The sequence below is a fragment of the Lontra canadensis genome, unplaced genomic scaffold, assembly GCF_010015895.1.
Source record: "Lontra canadensis isolate GAN:19392208 unplaced genomic scaffold, GSC_riverotter_1.0 scaffold57, whole genome shotgun sequence".
Taxonomy (NCBI): domain Eukaryota; kingdom Metazoa; phylum Chordata; class Mammalia; order Carnivora; family Mustelidae; genus Lontra; species Lontra canadensis.
Window position 1 is genome coordinate 10007447 of NW_022631051.1, and position 15897 is coordinate 10023343.

At 57.1% G+C, this 15897-nt stretch overlaps 1 protein-coding gene across 5 annotated transcripts in view; it reads left to right on the plus strand.

The window, feature by feature from the left end:
* Positions 1-15897, plus strand: part of TXNRD2 (thioredoxin reductase 2) — a 49681-nt gene that overhangs the window by 23205 nt on the left and 10579 nt on the right. For all 5 annotated transcript variants that reach the window (XM_032875876.1, XM_032875877.1, XM_032875878.1 and 2 more), the window contains 3 exons: positions 3869-3888; positions 4755-4846; positions 7219-7393. In XM_032875876.1, coding sequence (XP_032731767.1) covers positions 3869-3888; positions 4755-4846; positions 7219-7393 — 287 coding nt within the window. The remainder of the gene's footprint in view (positions 1-3868; positions 3889-4754; positions 4847-7218; positions 7394-15897) is intronic.

A 15897-nucleotide genomic window follows, 5' to 3' on the forward strand; every position in this document is an offset into this window, starting at 1 on the left:
AAGGGAGGAAGGTAGGCCAGCTCCCCACAATGCCTTCAAGGAGGCAGGCCAGAGGATTTCGGCTCCACCTTTGATCCAATGGCCTGGTGATCTTGGCTCACTCAGCTGGAGGACCACCTCTTCCACGCCTTCTGGGCCTGGGCATCCTGGCTGGGACCTGGGCCTGGCCTCCCAACCTTCCCCCGGCCAGGATCCTCAAGTCTCCACCGCCTATAACTGTTTAGGTGCCCTAAGGGTGGGGAACCAGGGTCACTCTGCTCCATGCCCCCTCGGCTCCCCAGCCCAGCTGGTCAGCACGCCCGCCTGGGGTTCACTCCAGGTCTGCAGGCTAGCTCTCTGCATAGCTGGGCTCTGAGCTGGCAGCTTGGGGGTAACCCCAGTGCCATCACCTTTCTCTGACTGCAGAGGACTTGAATGAGACCGAAGCTACCTGGGGCAGCTCTTCCCCCACGTTGGCCTGATAAACTCACTACTCTTCCCAGTTGCCGGCCCAGGAGTGTCCTGCCTTCCACAGCTGCTCTGTCCTTACGGCCCAGAGCTCTGTGCAGCAGGGTGTTTCTTTAACTCAGGCTGATTTTATACTGCCTGTCAGACCTGGTCCTAGAAAGAGCATTTTTTTTTTTTTGGACCCTTATTTCAAGTCTGGAAGCTGATTAGGTATTATGATCATTCTTCTCTTTCCCTGAGCACAAAAGGGAAGGATAGAAATTTTATCCTGCAAAGAACCACAGACGTTGGGTTAGAAAAACTCCTTGCTGTAAATTTTCTCATTTCCCGCTTAATACCCATGTTCGTTTGGTGTGACTCCTTGTGTCCAGCAAAAGGGAGACGGGCTCTCTGCCTGCAACTTGGCTACCAGCCCGTAAAGATCTCTCGCTGGTGTGTGGAGGGCTGCCGGGAGGAAGACAACAAGGAAAACAACAACTCGGGGTGGCATTGTTATGAGGCCAGAACAGAGAGGCTCTGGCTGGGCGCAGGTGGGCCCAGTGTCGGACCCTGATAGGTGGGATGGGGCTGGCAGATCCCAGGCAAGCCTGGAGCTAGCCCCCACTGGGGAGGAGGCCTTGCCCTGCGCCCGTGGCCTTCCCGGGGCACCTGCGCTCGGTAGCCCGCCTGGCATTTCCTGCACTGGTGGGGCTGCCAAGGAGCCAGGTGCCTGCTGTGAGGCCCTCACTTTGTGTGGGTGTTCCCCTTTGGGGAGCGGATCAGGGGCCTTCAGACTCGAGAGGCAGGTGGAGGGCTCTTTAAGCTGGGGCTTCAAGGGTCTGAATTAAAGCTTTTGTTTCTGCTTCCTCCCACATTCAGATTTTGAACAAGAAAGGCTGCCCTGTGATTAGGCTAATCCCACGGTTGTTACAGCTTCGCATGAAATGTTTGCACACCGAAGGGCACAGACAGCAGGGTTGCCCAGAACACATGTACGATCGCATCAGGGGCTCCCGGGATGGAGGGTGGTGACTGCCCACATGGGCCAGTGCCCTTATGTCCGGGTCTCTTAATGTAGTGACAAGGTGAGGGTTTACATCCTGCGGAGGCTCACTTGGGCCCTTCCACCCCGGACCTGACAAGCGGGTCCTGACTTCTGCTGCTGCCAGCACCCATGTCCTGTGGCGGGCCACAGCCAGCACTGGTCCCTGCACCTTGGCAGCTGGCCTCGGCGCCGTTGTTCCCAGGCTCCCTTCCTGGCTAGGAGTCCCCTCAGCCGCCAGAGGAATTTCTGTGCAGTTTCAAGGCTACAAAAACAAAACAAAACAAAACAAAACAAAAAAAACCCAGAGCCCCTCTTCTGGCCCTCCCTACCTCTTGTGATCTAGAGACTCCAGAGTCTGTCTGTCTTTGCTCTGGCGTTTTCCTACTTCAGTTCATTTGAAGGGAGTTTTCTGAGTTCTTGGAGCCTGTGTTCTACAAAGAATAATGACCATTTGACAAATTGGGGGTAGGGTGGAGTGAAAACCAGTATTGTTGATAATCCTTGCTCACAAAGACAATAAGAGACTTCAAATTACCTTCCAGAAGGCAGGACGCGTGTTTGTTTATGAGATTTGAGCTCTACACATGCCGTCAAGGCACCCACTTTGGAGTGGCTGAGCTGGCTGGCACCAGCCTCCTCCCAGATGTGCCCTCTGTTGGCAGCTCAGAGCTGGTGGCCTGAGAAGGGTGGGTCCCCATGACTGGGAGGTAAGAGTGGGAGGCCCAGAATGCTGAGGTGGCTCCAGGATAGGGGGACCTGGGGGTCCCGCATTTGCATGGCCGCCTGCCTACCTCCCTGTCCGGCTTCCCAACCACACAGGGCAAGAAGTGGCGAGGGACCAGGGGGCAGCAGAAACAAAGCAGTCATGCCAAAATCCGGAGACTGCCCTCCCGCATCCTTAGCAATGTGACACAAGGGTCTGGAGATGTCCTGCAGGCAATAGCTGACAGCTGGCTAGCTCCTGCTGGAGGGCCCACGTCCCAGAGGCCAGAAGTCTCCAAGACAGGCCAGGACAGCCCTGTTGTCCAACAGAGGGGCTCCCACATCACACGATAGTGTGATGTGGCTGTGGCATTCACATCTTAGAGGAAAGCTTGTGCTTCTCACCGCATACATCGAGCACAAAAGAAGTTAGATTGTGTCATTTTGAAAACGTCCCTCCACAGAGACCTACCTGTTACACACCTGTCTGTGTTGCCACATCCACGTGTGGATCCGCATGAACGCCACCGTGTCTGTTTCTTAGACATTGCCAGGCCCGTATGGGACCCTGAATGCGTCTCCGTGCTCCTGCCAGCCGCGGGGCCTAGTGTTCTTCTCAACTTTCTCATGCGGTGAGCTCTGTTCACTAGCCCCGAGCGTGACTCCAGCCCAGTTCTGTCCCCGGCCCCCGAGAGGAAGCCGTGTGCCAGTTGCCTCCCGCGGGGCACCTGCGGCAGTATTCCACGGGATAGACTGCTTTTTGAAATGGAATTATATCATTAGTACCTGCCGGGATTAGTGCTGACGTTGGGCTTATCCGTCCTTACATCACCTCCTCTTGTTCAAAGGCTAAAGGGGTGATCTGACAAGCCCACCCACATGTTGCCACCCGGGCCGGGAATTTTCAGTCTATGTTAGGCTGTGCGCATGTGTGTGTGTGTTTGTGCTGGTGTGCATGTGTGTTCACGTATGCAGAGTGGAGCTGAATCACAAGAGAGGGCTTCTGCTGCTAGGGTAGATATTTTAAATGACTCTTCTGGGTCCCAGTGTCCTATGTCTCCCGCTGCCCCCAGGTGTCCTCATCTTTGCTCCAAGGAACTGGCCCTCCTGGCCCTGGCCCGTGTGAGGTGGGGCTGGACAGCCTGGCCTTCCAGGGTCCGAGGATGTTCTGAATAGCCACTGCTTTCCCAGAATCCTCCCTGCTGTCTGGTGCCCTCCCCGTCCTGCAGAGCATATCTGTCACCAAAGATCCGGAGGGAACCCCATGGCAAGAGTTTACACGAGGACAGAAGGAAAACCATTCCTCTTGTTCCACTGGCCTTTTCCTCCACACACCCGTGGACTCCACATCAGCCGCACTCCTGGGATCTCTCGCAGGACATGGGCTCTTCTCTCACTGACCTCTCACATCCTTCACCACCTGGCAATTTTCTGATTCAGTGACACTGTGTTTGTCATTTATCTCACAGTCAGAGCCTCTGGGAAGTGGGTTTTGTACCTTGGGACAACCTGTTTGAACAGTGAGCCTTGGCTGATTCATCAACAGTGACACATCAGCTGACCAGGCACCTTGCAGGGAAGCTCAAGGGCCCTGTCCCCCTGGCAGAGGCCCCATTCAGGACAGCTGCACGGGGGCCATGGTGAGCCACGTATGGTACTCACCATTCTTTCCCTCTGTGTCCTTTCCTCTAACAGGTTGGTGGTCGGGGCCAGCTGTATCCTTTGCCGGCATACAGGTGACAGCCGGCTGTGCTCACAGGCCTGAGAGGGGACGCCCGGTTCCTGCAGCCCCTCCCCCATGGCCCTCCCTTCCAGCAGGGAGGACCGTCTGCCGCCTGGAGTCAGGCGTTTCCAGGGCCACTCAGGGCAGATGACCTGTACCCAGGGGACAATTTGAGGCTGACCTTTGAGGCTAGGGCTTCCTGGAGGCATTTCCTGAGCCGCACACTGAGATGCCTGAGCCCTTCAGGGCAGCTGGACACAGCCGTGAGGCAGGTGGTGCTCCCTGGAGAGCAGTCCCATCCGGGCCTGTTCCTTCAGAAGGAGCGGTAACACCAGAGAGGCTCAAGGGAGGAGCCATGGGAGGATCTGAGGTCAGGAGAGGGGATAACTGAGGGAAGGGGAAAGCTGGGACTGCTAGCTGGGAGCCGGGTTCGAAGGTAGCTCTTCCATTTCTTTCATGAAGGACACTCTTCCCTTCTGTTGCTACTCGGACCCCTTGGGGGTCCTGGCACCAAAGGCTGACATTAAATTGCAAGGAGCCTGGACAGAGGCCCCATGGAGGCAGAAGCCACCTGGCCCTGGGTGCTGGAGGGTGCCCCTGTGCCGTGGCTCTCAGAGTCCCCTCCTCACTTTGGACATGTGTTTCTGAGGTCGGGGTGTGGGAGGGGGTCTTTGTGGCTTGTGTTGGAAGCCTCTTCCAGGCTGACTGGAGATTGTGGGGGAGCGGGTGGCTGGCCAGAGCACTGGGGGTGTCTGGCCACAGCTGCTGCTTTCCCAGAATCCTTCCTGCTGCCTGGTGCCCTCCCAGTCCCTTGGCTCCTGATGTCACGATCCATTAGCCTTCCTTAGCCTCTGGCAGACGTGGCCCTGGAGTGTGCTGGCTTCCTCACCGGTCTCGGATTGGACACCACCGTCATGATAAGAAGCATCCCCCTCCGGGGCTTTGACCAGGTATGGCCGCGGGTGCCCCAGCTCCCACCCTGCGCTCTCTCCCAGGTGGGTGCAGGTGTGGTCTGGGAGTGAGGTCTCAGTCTTTCAAAACTGGCCCTTGTGTTGAGTGAGGAGATTGTTCCTGAAACAGAAAACACCTGCCAGAGTGTGGAAGGAGGGGCTGGCCCATGGAATGTGTGGCAACATCCCCCCAGATCGAAGGGACATTGGTGGGCATGGCAGGCCAGCCTCATGGACCACAAGGTTGGGTCAACCCTTCTAGTCACTCCATTAGAAAGCAGAAAGAATGTGGTGGCTAGTCTGCTGTCCCCCGTCTCCCCTGCTGAGCTCCTCCGGTGTCTGAGCAGGGTGCCACCTCTGTGGGGACAGCACCGGGTCGGGAAGCAGGTGCCAGACTGGTAAGGCCATGGGAGCCTTAGGAGGTGACAGAAAAGAGGGAATATATGAGTAAGGACAAGCACTTGGTGGCTGTCCTGGCCGGCGGCCCACCCTGAGTGCTCAGAGTGTCCCACACAGCCTCTGAGGCCCCGCCAGTTCCACATCCTGTCCACTGCATGGGGCCAGCTCCTCTCATGGCCTGCCTGTCAGTTGGCCACTCCTGACAGCCACATGGCAGGAGCTCAGAGGGCCACCCCGTGGGGTCCGAAGAGTACAGGTTGTCCTGACCCGCATTAGGGCCATAGATGCCCCTGATGATGGCAGAGGCATCCATGTCAGGGGCATGTGGTTTGCTGTTTGTTTGTTTGTTTGTTTAACTAAAATTCTTCAAGGAAAAGTCACCTGTTAAAACCCAAGTCTAGGGCTGTCACTGTCAAGAGGTCAAAATTTCCTTTCACGTGCCTGAGAAGGAAGACAGACCCCTGTCCGTCTGTGCTGTCTGGCCTCGTGAGCTCTTGCAGGGGTGGGGAAGCAGTGGGCCTGCCGTGTCCAGTGCCCAGCCCCAGCCCACCCGGTGGATGCTGTATATGCTGTGTGGGGCCATACTTGCTTGCTTTCTTGCTTTCTTTCTAAGATTTTATGTCAGACAGAAAGAGAAAGAGCAAATGAGTAGGGAGAATGTATGGCAGAGGGAGAAGGAGGCTCTCCCCTGAGTGAGGAGCCTGATGCGAGATTTGATCTCAAGACTTTGGGATCATGACCTGAGCTAAAGGCAGACCCTTAACCGACTGAGCTAGCCAGGCCAGGCAGCAACATCTGGGAAGGTCTCGGTGCCTCAGGCCATGGGTGTAGATCGCCAGTCGCAAACCAGACCGGAGCCACATGAGGCCATGCTGTAGGACACTGAGAAGGACAAGGCCTGTGAAGCAGGGGGGCCTGTAGGGACAGGGACCACTCAGAAGACTGGCCTTCCAGCCCAGGAAGAAGTTGGAGACCGACGAGAGGGGATGCCCTGGGACATGGGGGCACAGTGGGGAGGCCAGGTGACCCAGGCCCTGCCTCAGAAGGATGTGCAGCCCTGGTGGCAGGCACATGGTCTGGCCACGTGGCTCAGTTGGGCCCAGTAATTCCCCCACAGACTGCGACAGAGACTCCAGGCTCATCAGGAGTCCAGAGGGAGGAGCCACCTACACTTGTGTTCCCATGACTCATGTGACAGTCCTGAACAGGCAGGGCTCCTCATGGTGTATGTCTCTATATGAGCGGGTACCAGAGGATTTAAACAGTGGCTTTTATTTCCTCTTCAAAGAGGAAGCTGTGTCTGACTGGGGCTCTGGCCAGCGCAAGCCCTGCCACCCCCTGCAGCGGCCCCAGGAGCTGAGCCCCCATCTGCAGCCAGGGGGTACAGAGCCTCCGAGGCTGGGAGGAGGGAGCCCTCTTTGCAGATGCCAGGGTCCACCTCCACCCACCCCCACCATGCCTGCTACCTTGTATATCTTGGTGGGGAGCAGAGGGGCCCACCTACTGTCCCAACTCCCCAGAGGCAGAGGAGGTGACAGCATTTGGCAGTGGTGGCAGGAATGGAGCCAAGTGTCATCTCATTCAGCCAGGCCAGAGCCCCCAGGGGCAAAGGGTGCTTCTCTGTCACTGTTTTCAGTGAAGACTTAGTTAATCGGCATGTAGAGAAGACCCTGAAGGTCAAGTACATCCTAACCCAAGGGCCCCAGGTTCTCGGATTTGGAGCTGGCATCAGGTGCTTTCCCAGCTCAGCCCTCAGTTCCACAGAGAACAAGGGGACCCAGAAGTGGGGGTGGACAGAGGCCACCTAGCAGCCGGGGGGCCTTGGACCTTCCCCTTTGAATGGACCTTTCTTGGGCTCCTCTAGGGATTTTTTCAAGCAGGCAGGAGACCATGTCCTTTCCTCCCACAGTCATTAGGAGTGGACGTTCTCACTGCCACCCAGGCCATCACAGCTCATCTCTTATGCTTTGCAGCAAATGTCTTCCTTGGTCACAGAGTACATGGCATCTCAAGGCACCCGGTTCCTGAGAGGCTGTACCCCCTCCAGAGTACGGAGGCTCCCAGATGGCCAGCTCCAGGTTACCTGGGAGGACCTCAGCTCTGGCAAGGAGAACATGGACACCTTCAACACCGTTCTGTGGGCCATAGGTAAGGGCGCGCCGAGCCACAGGTGACCAGCAGCATCGCCTCCCCCTTCCTGCTGTCTCCAGGGCTCCCCCCGTCCTGCTGGCTTTTGGGTGGGCCAGCTGTCACAGCACACCTCTTCGGCCATCGGAACAGCCCGTGGAGGTGTTTCCCTCACCTCCAGTGGGTTGGTTTGAGCTCTGCAGGAGTAAATGCCTCACTGGCTTTTGTGGAAACCACACTTCGCAGATCTCCCAAGATGGCGTCAGTGATGGGGCCGAGGCCTTGGGCCTTCCTCTGCTGCACATGGCTTGGAAGCCAGCTCACCCACACGTGGTTGTGTTCTCATCCTCCCATTCTCTGAGAGGGGTGGGTCTAGCTTTCTGTGGGGAGAGGGGGGCGAAAGTTGAGCAAGCATGGCTGGACAGAATTAGCCTATTGCTGACATTGCCGGACATACTCCCTCCCGGGCTGGCTCCTCCCTGCACCACAAGGGAGCAGGATGGAGAATGGGAATGGAGTAGGGAGACACCTGCCCAGGGCCTGGGCCTCAGCTGGTCTGAGGGAAGGGACATGGGCTCTGAGGAAAGGCGCCCTGTCCAGGAGCCAGGAGGGAAAAGCAGAGAGCTCAGAGTGTCCATCATGAGCCTGCCTGCAGCTGTGAGTGGGGTCTGGCCCTGTGCGCTATTTCCAGTTCTCCAGGGTCTCTCTGCACTGAGCCTGGTCCATTGTCCCTCCTCCATGAGCCCGGGCTCGGAACTGTGTAGCTGTCAGAATCCTCAGGCACCCCCACATCGGTTTATCAAATGTTTACTGAGTGCTCAGAGGGGCCTTCATGTCATCGTCTGTCAGGACCTGGTTGGCCTGGTCCCGGCATCCCCTGCGGGGAGGCTCCCGGGAGGAGCCGGGCTGCGTCATAGAGCAGTATGCTTCTGAGAAGCTTCTCTGGTTTTCCTGAGTCCTCAGAATGCTTGGAAATCAGACCATGAGATAAACTCTGAGGAAGTTGGAGCCCTTCACTTGTGTGTGGTCAACACAGGCAGATATAAGAAGCAAGGAAAACTCCTTGCAGTTCATTTAGTGCCTCTTGCCCAAAACTTAGTAACGGCCACAGGAAATACTCTTGTTTAGTTCATAAGAGTAAATTGAAGTAGGTTTATTTTGGTAAACACCGTGAAAGATTCTATAACTTTTCAGGTCCAGAAGTGTAAGTTGACATTTATCTTGAAGTCCATTCTAAAAGGTGCAGTGGCAAGTCTCTCCCTTCCCGTCTGCACCCCCAGCCTCTTCCTTTGTCCCCTGATAACGCCTCGGGGACCCCAAACACCCACATCCCTTCTCTCTCTCGCCATTGGACAGAGGCAAAGGCCTATGCCAATATGCCGTCCGCTAAGCCTACGCTAAGGGCAACAGCTCAGAGGGCAAGGGACTGTGCCCTGGGGAAGCCTCGAGGTCCTCCCAGCTTCCAGACAGGTCCCTGGTGGGCGACACAAGGGGCCCCCGGTGCACATGCCTGCCCTCCCCTCTGCAGGAGTCAGTTTTATTTTCTGTATTTTCAAAAAGAGCATCCCCCAGACAGTCTGCCCAACGTGATTGATGCTGGGGGTGGAAGCTTTTCACAGTCCTTGGCCTTTGACCTTGCTTCCCGAGGCGGCGCTGTGGTGGCGGCGGCGGTTTCTGGCACGCCTCCTGGGGCTGTACGGGCATGTGCTGACTTTGCTGCTAGCTCCCGGGCCAGGTTTTGTAAACAATCGGGAGCCACTTCCCAGTTTAACAACTGGGAATGTTTTCTGCCGGTTTACCCTGATAAGCCTTTAGCCAAGCATCGTTTCTGCTTGCAATGAAGGACGATCAGTGGGCCAGGAGGTTAAAATAAAGCTCCCCTGGGGGCCAAAGGGCTGGCCCAGCAAATAGCTCTGGGACCGTGGGTCCTGCTCCAGTAGCGAGTGCTGCGTGCACACCAGCGGGACTTTGACGTGTGTGAAAAACAGGAGGGAAGGATGGCCCTCGTGTCTGGAGGACACACAGCAAGGGCCACGAGGAGCTTCAGTGGGGCCGAGCTTGTGCTTGGCACCTGGGTCACGGCTGGTGAGAACAGTCTGCGCAGGGATGGCGAGGAGGGCCCTGCAGTCTGCAAGCCCGGGAGGACTCCTGAGCCTCTTCCTCGGCCCAGCCTTGATCTCCACGTGGTGGATTAAACACATTAGCAGTTAAAGCAGTTAATTGCTGTGCAGGGGGCCGGCTCATTGTTTGTCTCTGAATCACCCACCCACACCAGGTGTCTCAGATAATAGACTGGGAACTCGCAGCGAGGAGGATTTCCTGTCTGCAGATGTGCCGATTACGGTGCTGAGTGAAGACAGTCAGCCTGCGCCCGCCGCAGGCTCGAATTCACCCTGTGCAGTTAACCAGTTGTGGCCTGAATCCTCAGCCATTGGGGGTGGCCGTGGGTGGGGGGAGCAGGGGCAGGATGGGGCAGTACAGGGACACCGACGGGACACTTGCGCATGGAATCGCTTCCCAGCTGGAGCTCGGCTGAGGTTCAGCTTCGACTTTGTTTCCGAGGCTTGACGGAGGGCCTGGACAGAGGGCTGTTGGAGCAAAGTCCTGGGAAAGCCGGCCGCTCAAACTCTCCTGTGCCCCCCCAGCATCTCTAGCCTCCTGGAAGGTTTCCTGGCCCCCTCTCGCGGCAAGGGTGGACGCTCTTGGTGCTTCCCTCCCTGGGCCACGAGAGTCCTGCCCATGGTCAGAACGCCCAGACGGCTGGTGTCCCCACCACCCGGAGTGCCAGGAAGGGCCGGCCTGACCATGCCTCAGCAGCCTCCCTTGGTCTATTAGGAATCAGCCACTTCCTCTTCCTCGGACTTTGACTTAGCAGGGAAATTGGTATCGCCCACCTGGGTGTGAAACCCACAGATAACTTCCAAGCCTCTAAAATGGCATAACGAGAGCCCACAGGCGCTGGAGGCCAGGCTTTCTAGTTTCTTGGTTTTGTTTTTGTTTTTGTTTTTTTTTAAATCTTATTTATGTATTTGGGAGAGAGAGCATGGGGGTGGTGATGGTAGAAAGAGCAGAGGGAGAAGGACAAGCAGACTCTGTGCTGAGCACAGAGCCCAACAGGGGGCTTGATCCCACGACCCTGAGATCATGACCTGAGCTGAAGACCTGGTTGGTCCACTGACTAAGCCACCTAGGTGCCCCTCTACTCCGGCTCTCCAGCTTTAATCCAACCACCATATTGGGGACCCCCCTCCCTGTAGAGCCCACTTACACAAAGAGTACCCATGGACCACAGCCGGGGAGGTGGTGGCACCTGTGGAGACAGCGATGGGGCCTGCAGTACCCGAGGAGTAGAGTGCGACTGCCCAGGGTGGGCTGCAGACTTGGGCTCCCCTCTCTACCACGGGGACTGCTGGCTTTGGTTTCCAGGGGACCGCCTTGCTCAGCTACATTCAGCTGATGGCTCCTCCATCCCACAGACACCCCCTTCGAGTCCTTGTGGACCGTCTCCCCACCCCCCCACCCCTGAGTGCTGGGCAGCAGCGCTACGAGCTGGAGGCAAAACAGAAGTGAGCCCCCGAGGCTGGGAATTCATGGGTGTGTGTGTGGGGGGGGGTTTCTCTTGAGTCCAGCAAGAAGGATGAAGCAGTCCAGGCCCCTGTGTCCCCTGATAGCCATGAGAGGAGCCCAGGCTGGCGTGGGGCTGCTGGAGAGGGACTAGCAGGTGGAGCGTGGGTGCAACCTTGTTGAGAGAAGCCCAGTCCAAGGCCCCTGGGCCTGTTCTTTGGGGCCGTGTCATGCTGTGGCTGTAGGAAACTACACGCGGTTATGTTCCTTCCGGGGGGGGACCTCGGAGCAACCTAACGGGTTGTGACAGGTTCCCACACGTGGACTCCCGGGTCACCTAAGGCCCACCTTTCTCAGCTCCCCAGGCCTGAAAGGGGAGCACTGCTCCGCTTGTGAGCCTCTCATATTCTAACACCTTTTTATTTCAGTTTAAACATCAAGTTTGTAACTAGCCATGTGAAGAGAGACTTCAATCTCTGTGTGTATGTGGTGTGTTTTCTTGGAGGGAAAGGAGATGTTCAGGGAGTTCTTCCTGTCGGTCCCTCCCACAGACCAAGGGAAGCGGCTGGGCCTGAGACCATGGCCTTCTGCTGGCACACCATGTGGCCCTGGGTGATGGACCCCAGCTCATGAGCCAACACCGTCGACTCTGGCTGTCATTCATCTCTGCTGTGGCTCACTGTGGCACCAACCCATTGCAGAGGCAGGGCAGCGGGAAAACAGCCTCTGTGCTCGCAGACTGGCCCTTTGCCCTCTGGGAAGCCCTGCACCGGTGCAGGCCGGGAGCTGTCTCCTGCCCGTGTCCAGGGTCACCTTGACCCCCACAGCCATCAGACCCAGGCCAGCCTACCTTCGCACTTATGGTCTTTTTACCAAAGCAGATTCAATATTTATGATTAGAACTTAGTGGAAGCAAGTTGTTTTTTAAAAAAAGTAGGAAGTCTTACTGAAAATGGTTATAAAGATAAATAGGCATCTTTTTTGTTTTGTTTTTGCATTAATGTGCACTATCTAAATTTTGCAAGTGCTACTGGGAGCCATCAACCAGCAGGAAGGTTATATTGATATTTGTAATTGTTACAGCAATAATTACCACCTACCAGGGAATGTGTCCCTTCCTGGGGGTTCCCATGGACCAAACTGCCACTGGGCCTGGGCTGGAGGCTGCACCATGTTCCAGGGCTGGCTGTGGGGGTTTAGGAGCCCATGTGAGCTTATTTTATGTGTTGTTGGTGCTGCACACAGGCTTGAATGGGAAAGGCCCATGTTGTGTTTCATGGGGAGGGGACAGTGGTGAGAGGTGTCCTCAGGATGGCCTGGGGGGCAGTGGCAGGTGCTGGTGGTCACAGTAAGCCTCCAGCCTCAGGTCACGCTAAGGTGCTCGGGTCATGGTAAGGCTCACTTATTCATTCAGCAAACATTGAGCCCTACCTGGACCCCAGGGCAGCAGGTTGGTCCTCTGCCCTGATCTTGGGGCCCCTAAGGTTGTAGACTGGGGTTCTGGGGCTATTTTAGAAGGGGCATTTGAGAAAACAAAAGGATCCCTTTGCTGTTGTTATCCTTTCCCCTAAAGTCCCAAAGATGACAAGAGACACATAATAAACTTTTTAAAAGGTGAGCCTCAAGGGATCTGACTAGAGGTGCCAAAGGTGTGAGTTCTGCCTTCCCTGTCTGGCCCAGGGTGACCCGCAGGCCAGCCTAGGGGGAGTGGCTGACTCTGGGGGCCTATGCATGTTTCCCCCCCAGGAGGGATGCCAGGAGGGGTGCTCTGTGAACCTGTGTGAAGCTGTTGGTCCGATCTCCTGGACCCCCACCCTCCTGATACTTGCCTGCGTCTGTGTGATCAGAGCCCCTCATTCGCCCTGTCATACTCCTGCTGGCACTTAAATCTTAACTCATTATACGGATTGCCCTTCACTCGTCGGAACGTGTGCTCCAGGCAGGCGTGAAATTGGAGGGAATGCCCGTTTTCCTGTAACAGGGAGACAGAGGCCCAGGAAACTGCATATGTCCAGTTGTCTGTGTCCCTGGGCCCAGCTGAGCAGGTAGGAAGGACCAAAACTGCCATCTGGGGAGTTTTTGACCTTCAGCTTTTTCCAGCCTTCTCCAGCTGGCTTGGTGAGCGTGGGGGCCAGGCTGCCTCCCTAGACCAGTAGCGGCAGCTGGTGGGACTCTGGGGCCATGAGAGGAGTGCTGGTCTGGTCCAGCTGCCCCGGGAGCTCTCAGGCTGATTGCGGCTTCCTGCACCACTTCAGGGCCCCAGGATGTCCTGGATGCCAGGACTGTCTTACGTTGGTGACACCAGGGTCACTTAGAGGGACTCAGCCGACAAGGTTGAGCCTGGTGAGGGAGGCAGCTCTAAGGACCCATCCACACATTGGTTTGGACTCTGCCTCTGAGGAGGAAGTGAGAACATGTTTGTTTCTGGAATCTTGACACCCTTGTTGTTTGCAGTAAATATGAGTGTCACTCGGGCAGTTCACAAGAGGAAATACAGCTACTGAATATGTGGCCCAAAGTCCTTAGTTTTACTGGTAAATATACTGGTAGTCAAAGAAGTGGAAATTAAAACTTCGGTCAGAGGGAGGGAACAAGCCCCAGAAGGGGCCACCATCCAGGCACAGCTCCCCGCCCTCAGCCCGGGAAGCCCCACCTGGTCGGGGGGCCTTCCTCTGAGGACTGTCCCGAGGAACTAAACTGACACACAGACAGACTGCCTTCCCCATGCTGGTGGTGTCTAGGGAGCAGAGATGCGGGAACCAGGCCTGGGAGCCGTTCAGCTGCACTCAGCAAGCCCGAGCTGGGTACCAAAGAGACAAGGCCCCAGGGAGCAAGAGATCCCCCAGGGCATGGAGTGAGTGGCCTGCGAGGGGTGTGGGAAAGCACTGTGTGCGACACACAGGGTGATGTGAATGGGGAGAAGGGTGCCACGGAGGTGCCCGTCTTTCCCCCACCCCCAGGTCGCCTGAGGAGTCCTACCTTTGTTTTTGCGTGAGGGAGAAAGCTTTGCGTGTTGCCTGGGTCTTGCTTCTGGCCATGTAAGCGTGACCGGGACTGGACATTGTCCACAGGGCCAGAGCCACCCTTCTCGCGTGGCTGGCCACTGGGTCCCCACCTGAGCACCCGTGCTCTGCCTTCCTTGGGGGCTCCAGGCCTGAGCTGAGTGGGGGCCCCACACCATCTCCCCGGGCCCCCGGCCCCTGTGGGGAGACAGGACTCTGCTCTGAGCACAAGGCAGCAGAACTCGGAGGGGTATGTCTCTCCTTCCCCCATGACCCTCTCCAGGTTGTCTGCTTAGTGAGGCCCGCATCCTGGCTGTGGCCAGAAGCTTCGATGGAGGGCCTTCCGCAATTTGGGCATATTCTGTCTACCCCTGCTGCTGCTACACCCCCCCGCTTTTTTTTTTTTAAGATTTTGTTTATTTATGTGACCGACAGAGATCACAAGCAGGCAGAGAATCAGGCAGAGAGAGAGAGGAAGGGAAGCAGGCCCCCCGCTGAGCAGAGAGCCCGCGGGGCTTGATCCCAGGACCCCGGGACCATGACCCAAGCCGAAGGCAGAGGCACCAACCCACTGAGCCACCCAGGCACCCCGCTGCTACCCCTTTTAAATTTATCTCCATATTCCTTGAGACCTGGGATGTGGTTAGACTGACATCTCTGAAGTGTAGGGTTACTATGGTTACTACGAGGCCCAAGGAAATGCTCCTGGTGTCCCGGGACCTGCCAGGCAGGAGTGCTGTGTGGCCAGCGTCAGAGCAAAGTAGTCTGTGGGCAGCCAGCTTTGTCCTTGGATGCTCCAGCCTCAGCCTGGAGCAAGGCAAGCTGCTGTAGGCCCTGCTCCCTAAAACCGGCAGTCTGGGGCAGAGCCTAAGGGCTCAGCTCTGAGTCCCCTACCTTCAGGGACTCTCGGCCCACCCTGCAGACACCCACCAGGCCTGCCCACTGGGCCCAGCTCCTTCCTTGCTGAGGCGCAGCCCCTTCCAGTCCCTTCCAAGGTGCAGGAGAAGTTCCCAGGCGCCAGATGGATCCCCTACTCAGGAATCAGGCCTGGGGCCCCCATGCTGCCTCCTCCAGGTAGGACACTGGCCAGCGTGGCGTGATGCTCTCCGCACACCCATGCATCTCTGCTCACTCAACTAGGGCCGGCGTTGGTGCCGTCAGAGGGCAGGAACCTCCAGAGCCTCATGTTGCGTTGCCAGTGTCTGGTATGCTGGGCAACGGGTGTCCGCCCACCCAGCACCTGATTCTTGCGGCCAAGCGCACTGAAGAGGCCGGAGCCGGCTCCCCATGAACTTGAGAAGCACGGCTTAGTTGAGTCTCTGTGTTTTGACTTCCCACTCTGGGAGAGCAGCTGGAGACTTAAGATTTCCCTTTCATAGGACTTGGTCTTCCAGATGCTCAGCTTGGCATCACCAGCCACCCGATCTCTCGTGTATCTGAGGCAGCACGAGCTGTGGGAATTGTGCCTTTGAAACAGTTCATCTTTGCCTTTAGGACATACCAGGAGCCCTGCAGGGCTGCCTCTGCCCTCCCAGGGCCCCCCAGGAAGAGCTGACTCCACCACCCCTTGGCTTAGTGAGACCACACTGTCTGAACTAGGGGAGAAAGGGACCTCTGCTGGCACTCGGCGGTGAAAAGGCCCAGGGCTGGAAGCATGTGAAGCCCGGCGGGGAGGCTGCTGCCGCTGTCCCCTGCCCCTGCCAGCTTGTACCCAAGAGTTGCTCACCAGGATTAGCCAAAAATGACTGCACCCAGGGGTGGTTGTGGTGTGTGGTTTGGGCTCTGCCTTTCTGCCCATTTCTATTCTCTGCTCTAGAGGTCTCTAAGTTGGAGATGTCTGCTGGCCAGGTGCCACAGGCACATGAGAAGAGGAGCTAAGGGCTTGTAGCATGGAGCTGCCCAAGGCCAGGCCTCTAGCCCCACTTGCCTCCAGAGGGGGTTTGCGGGGCCTGCCCCGAG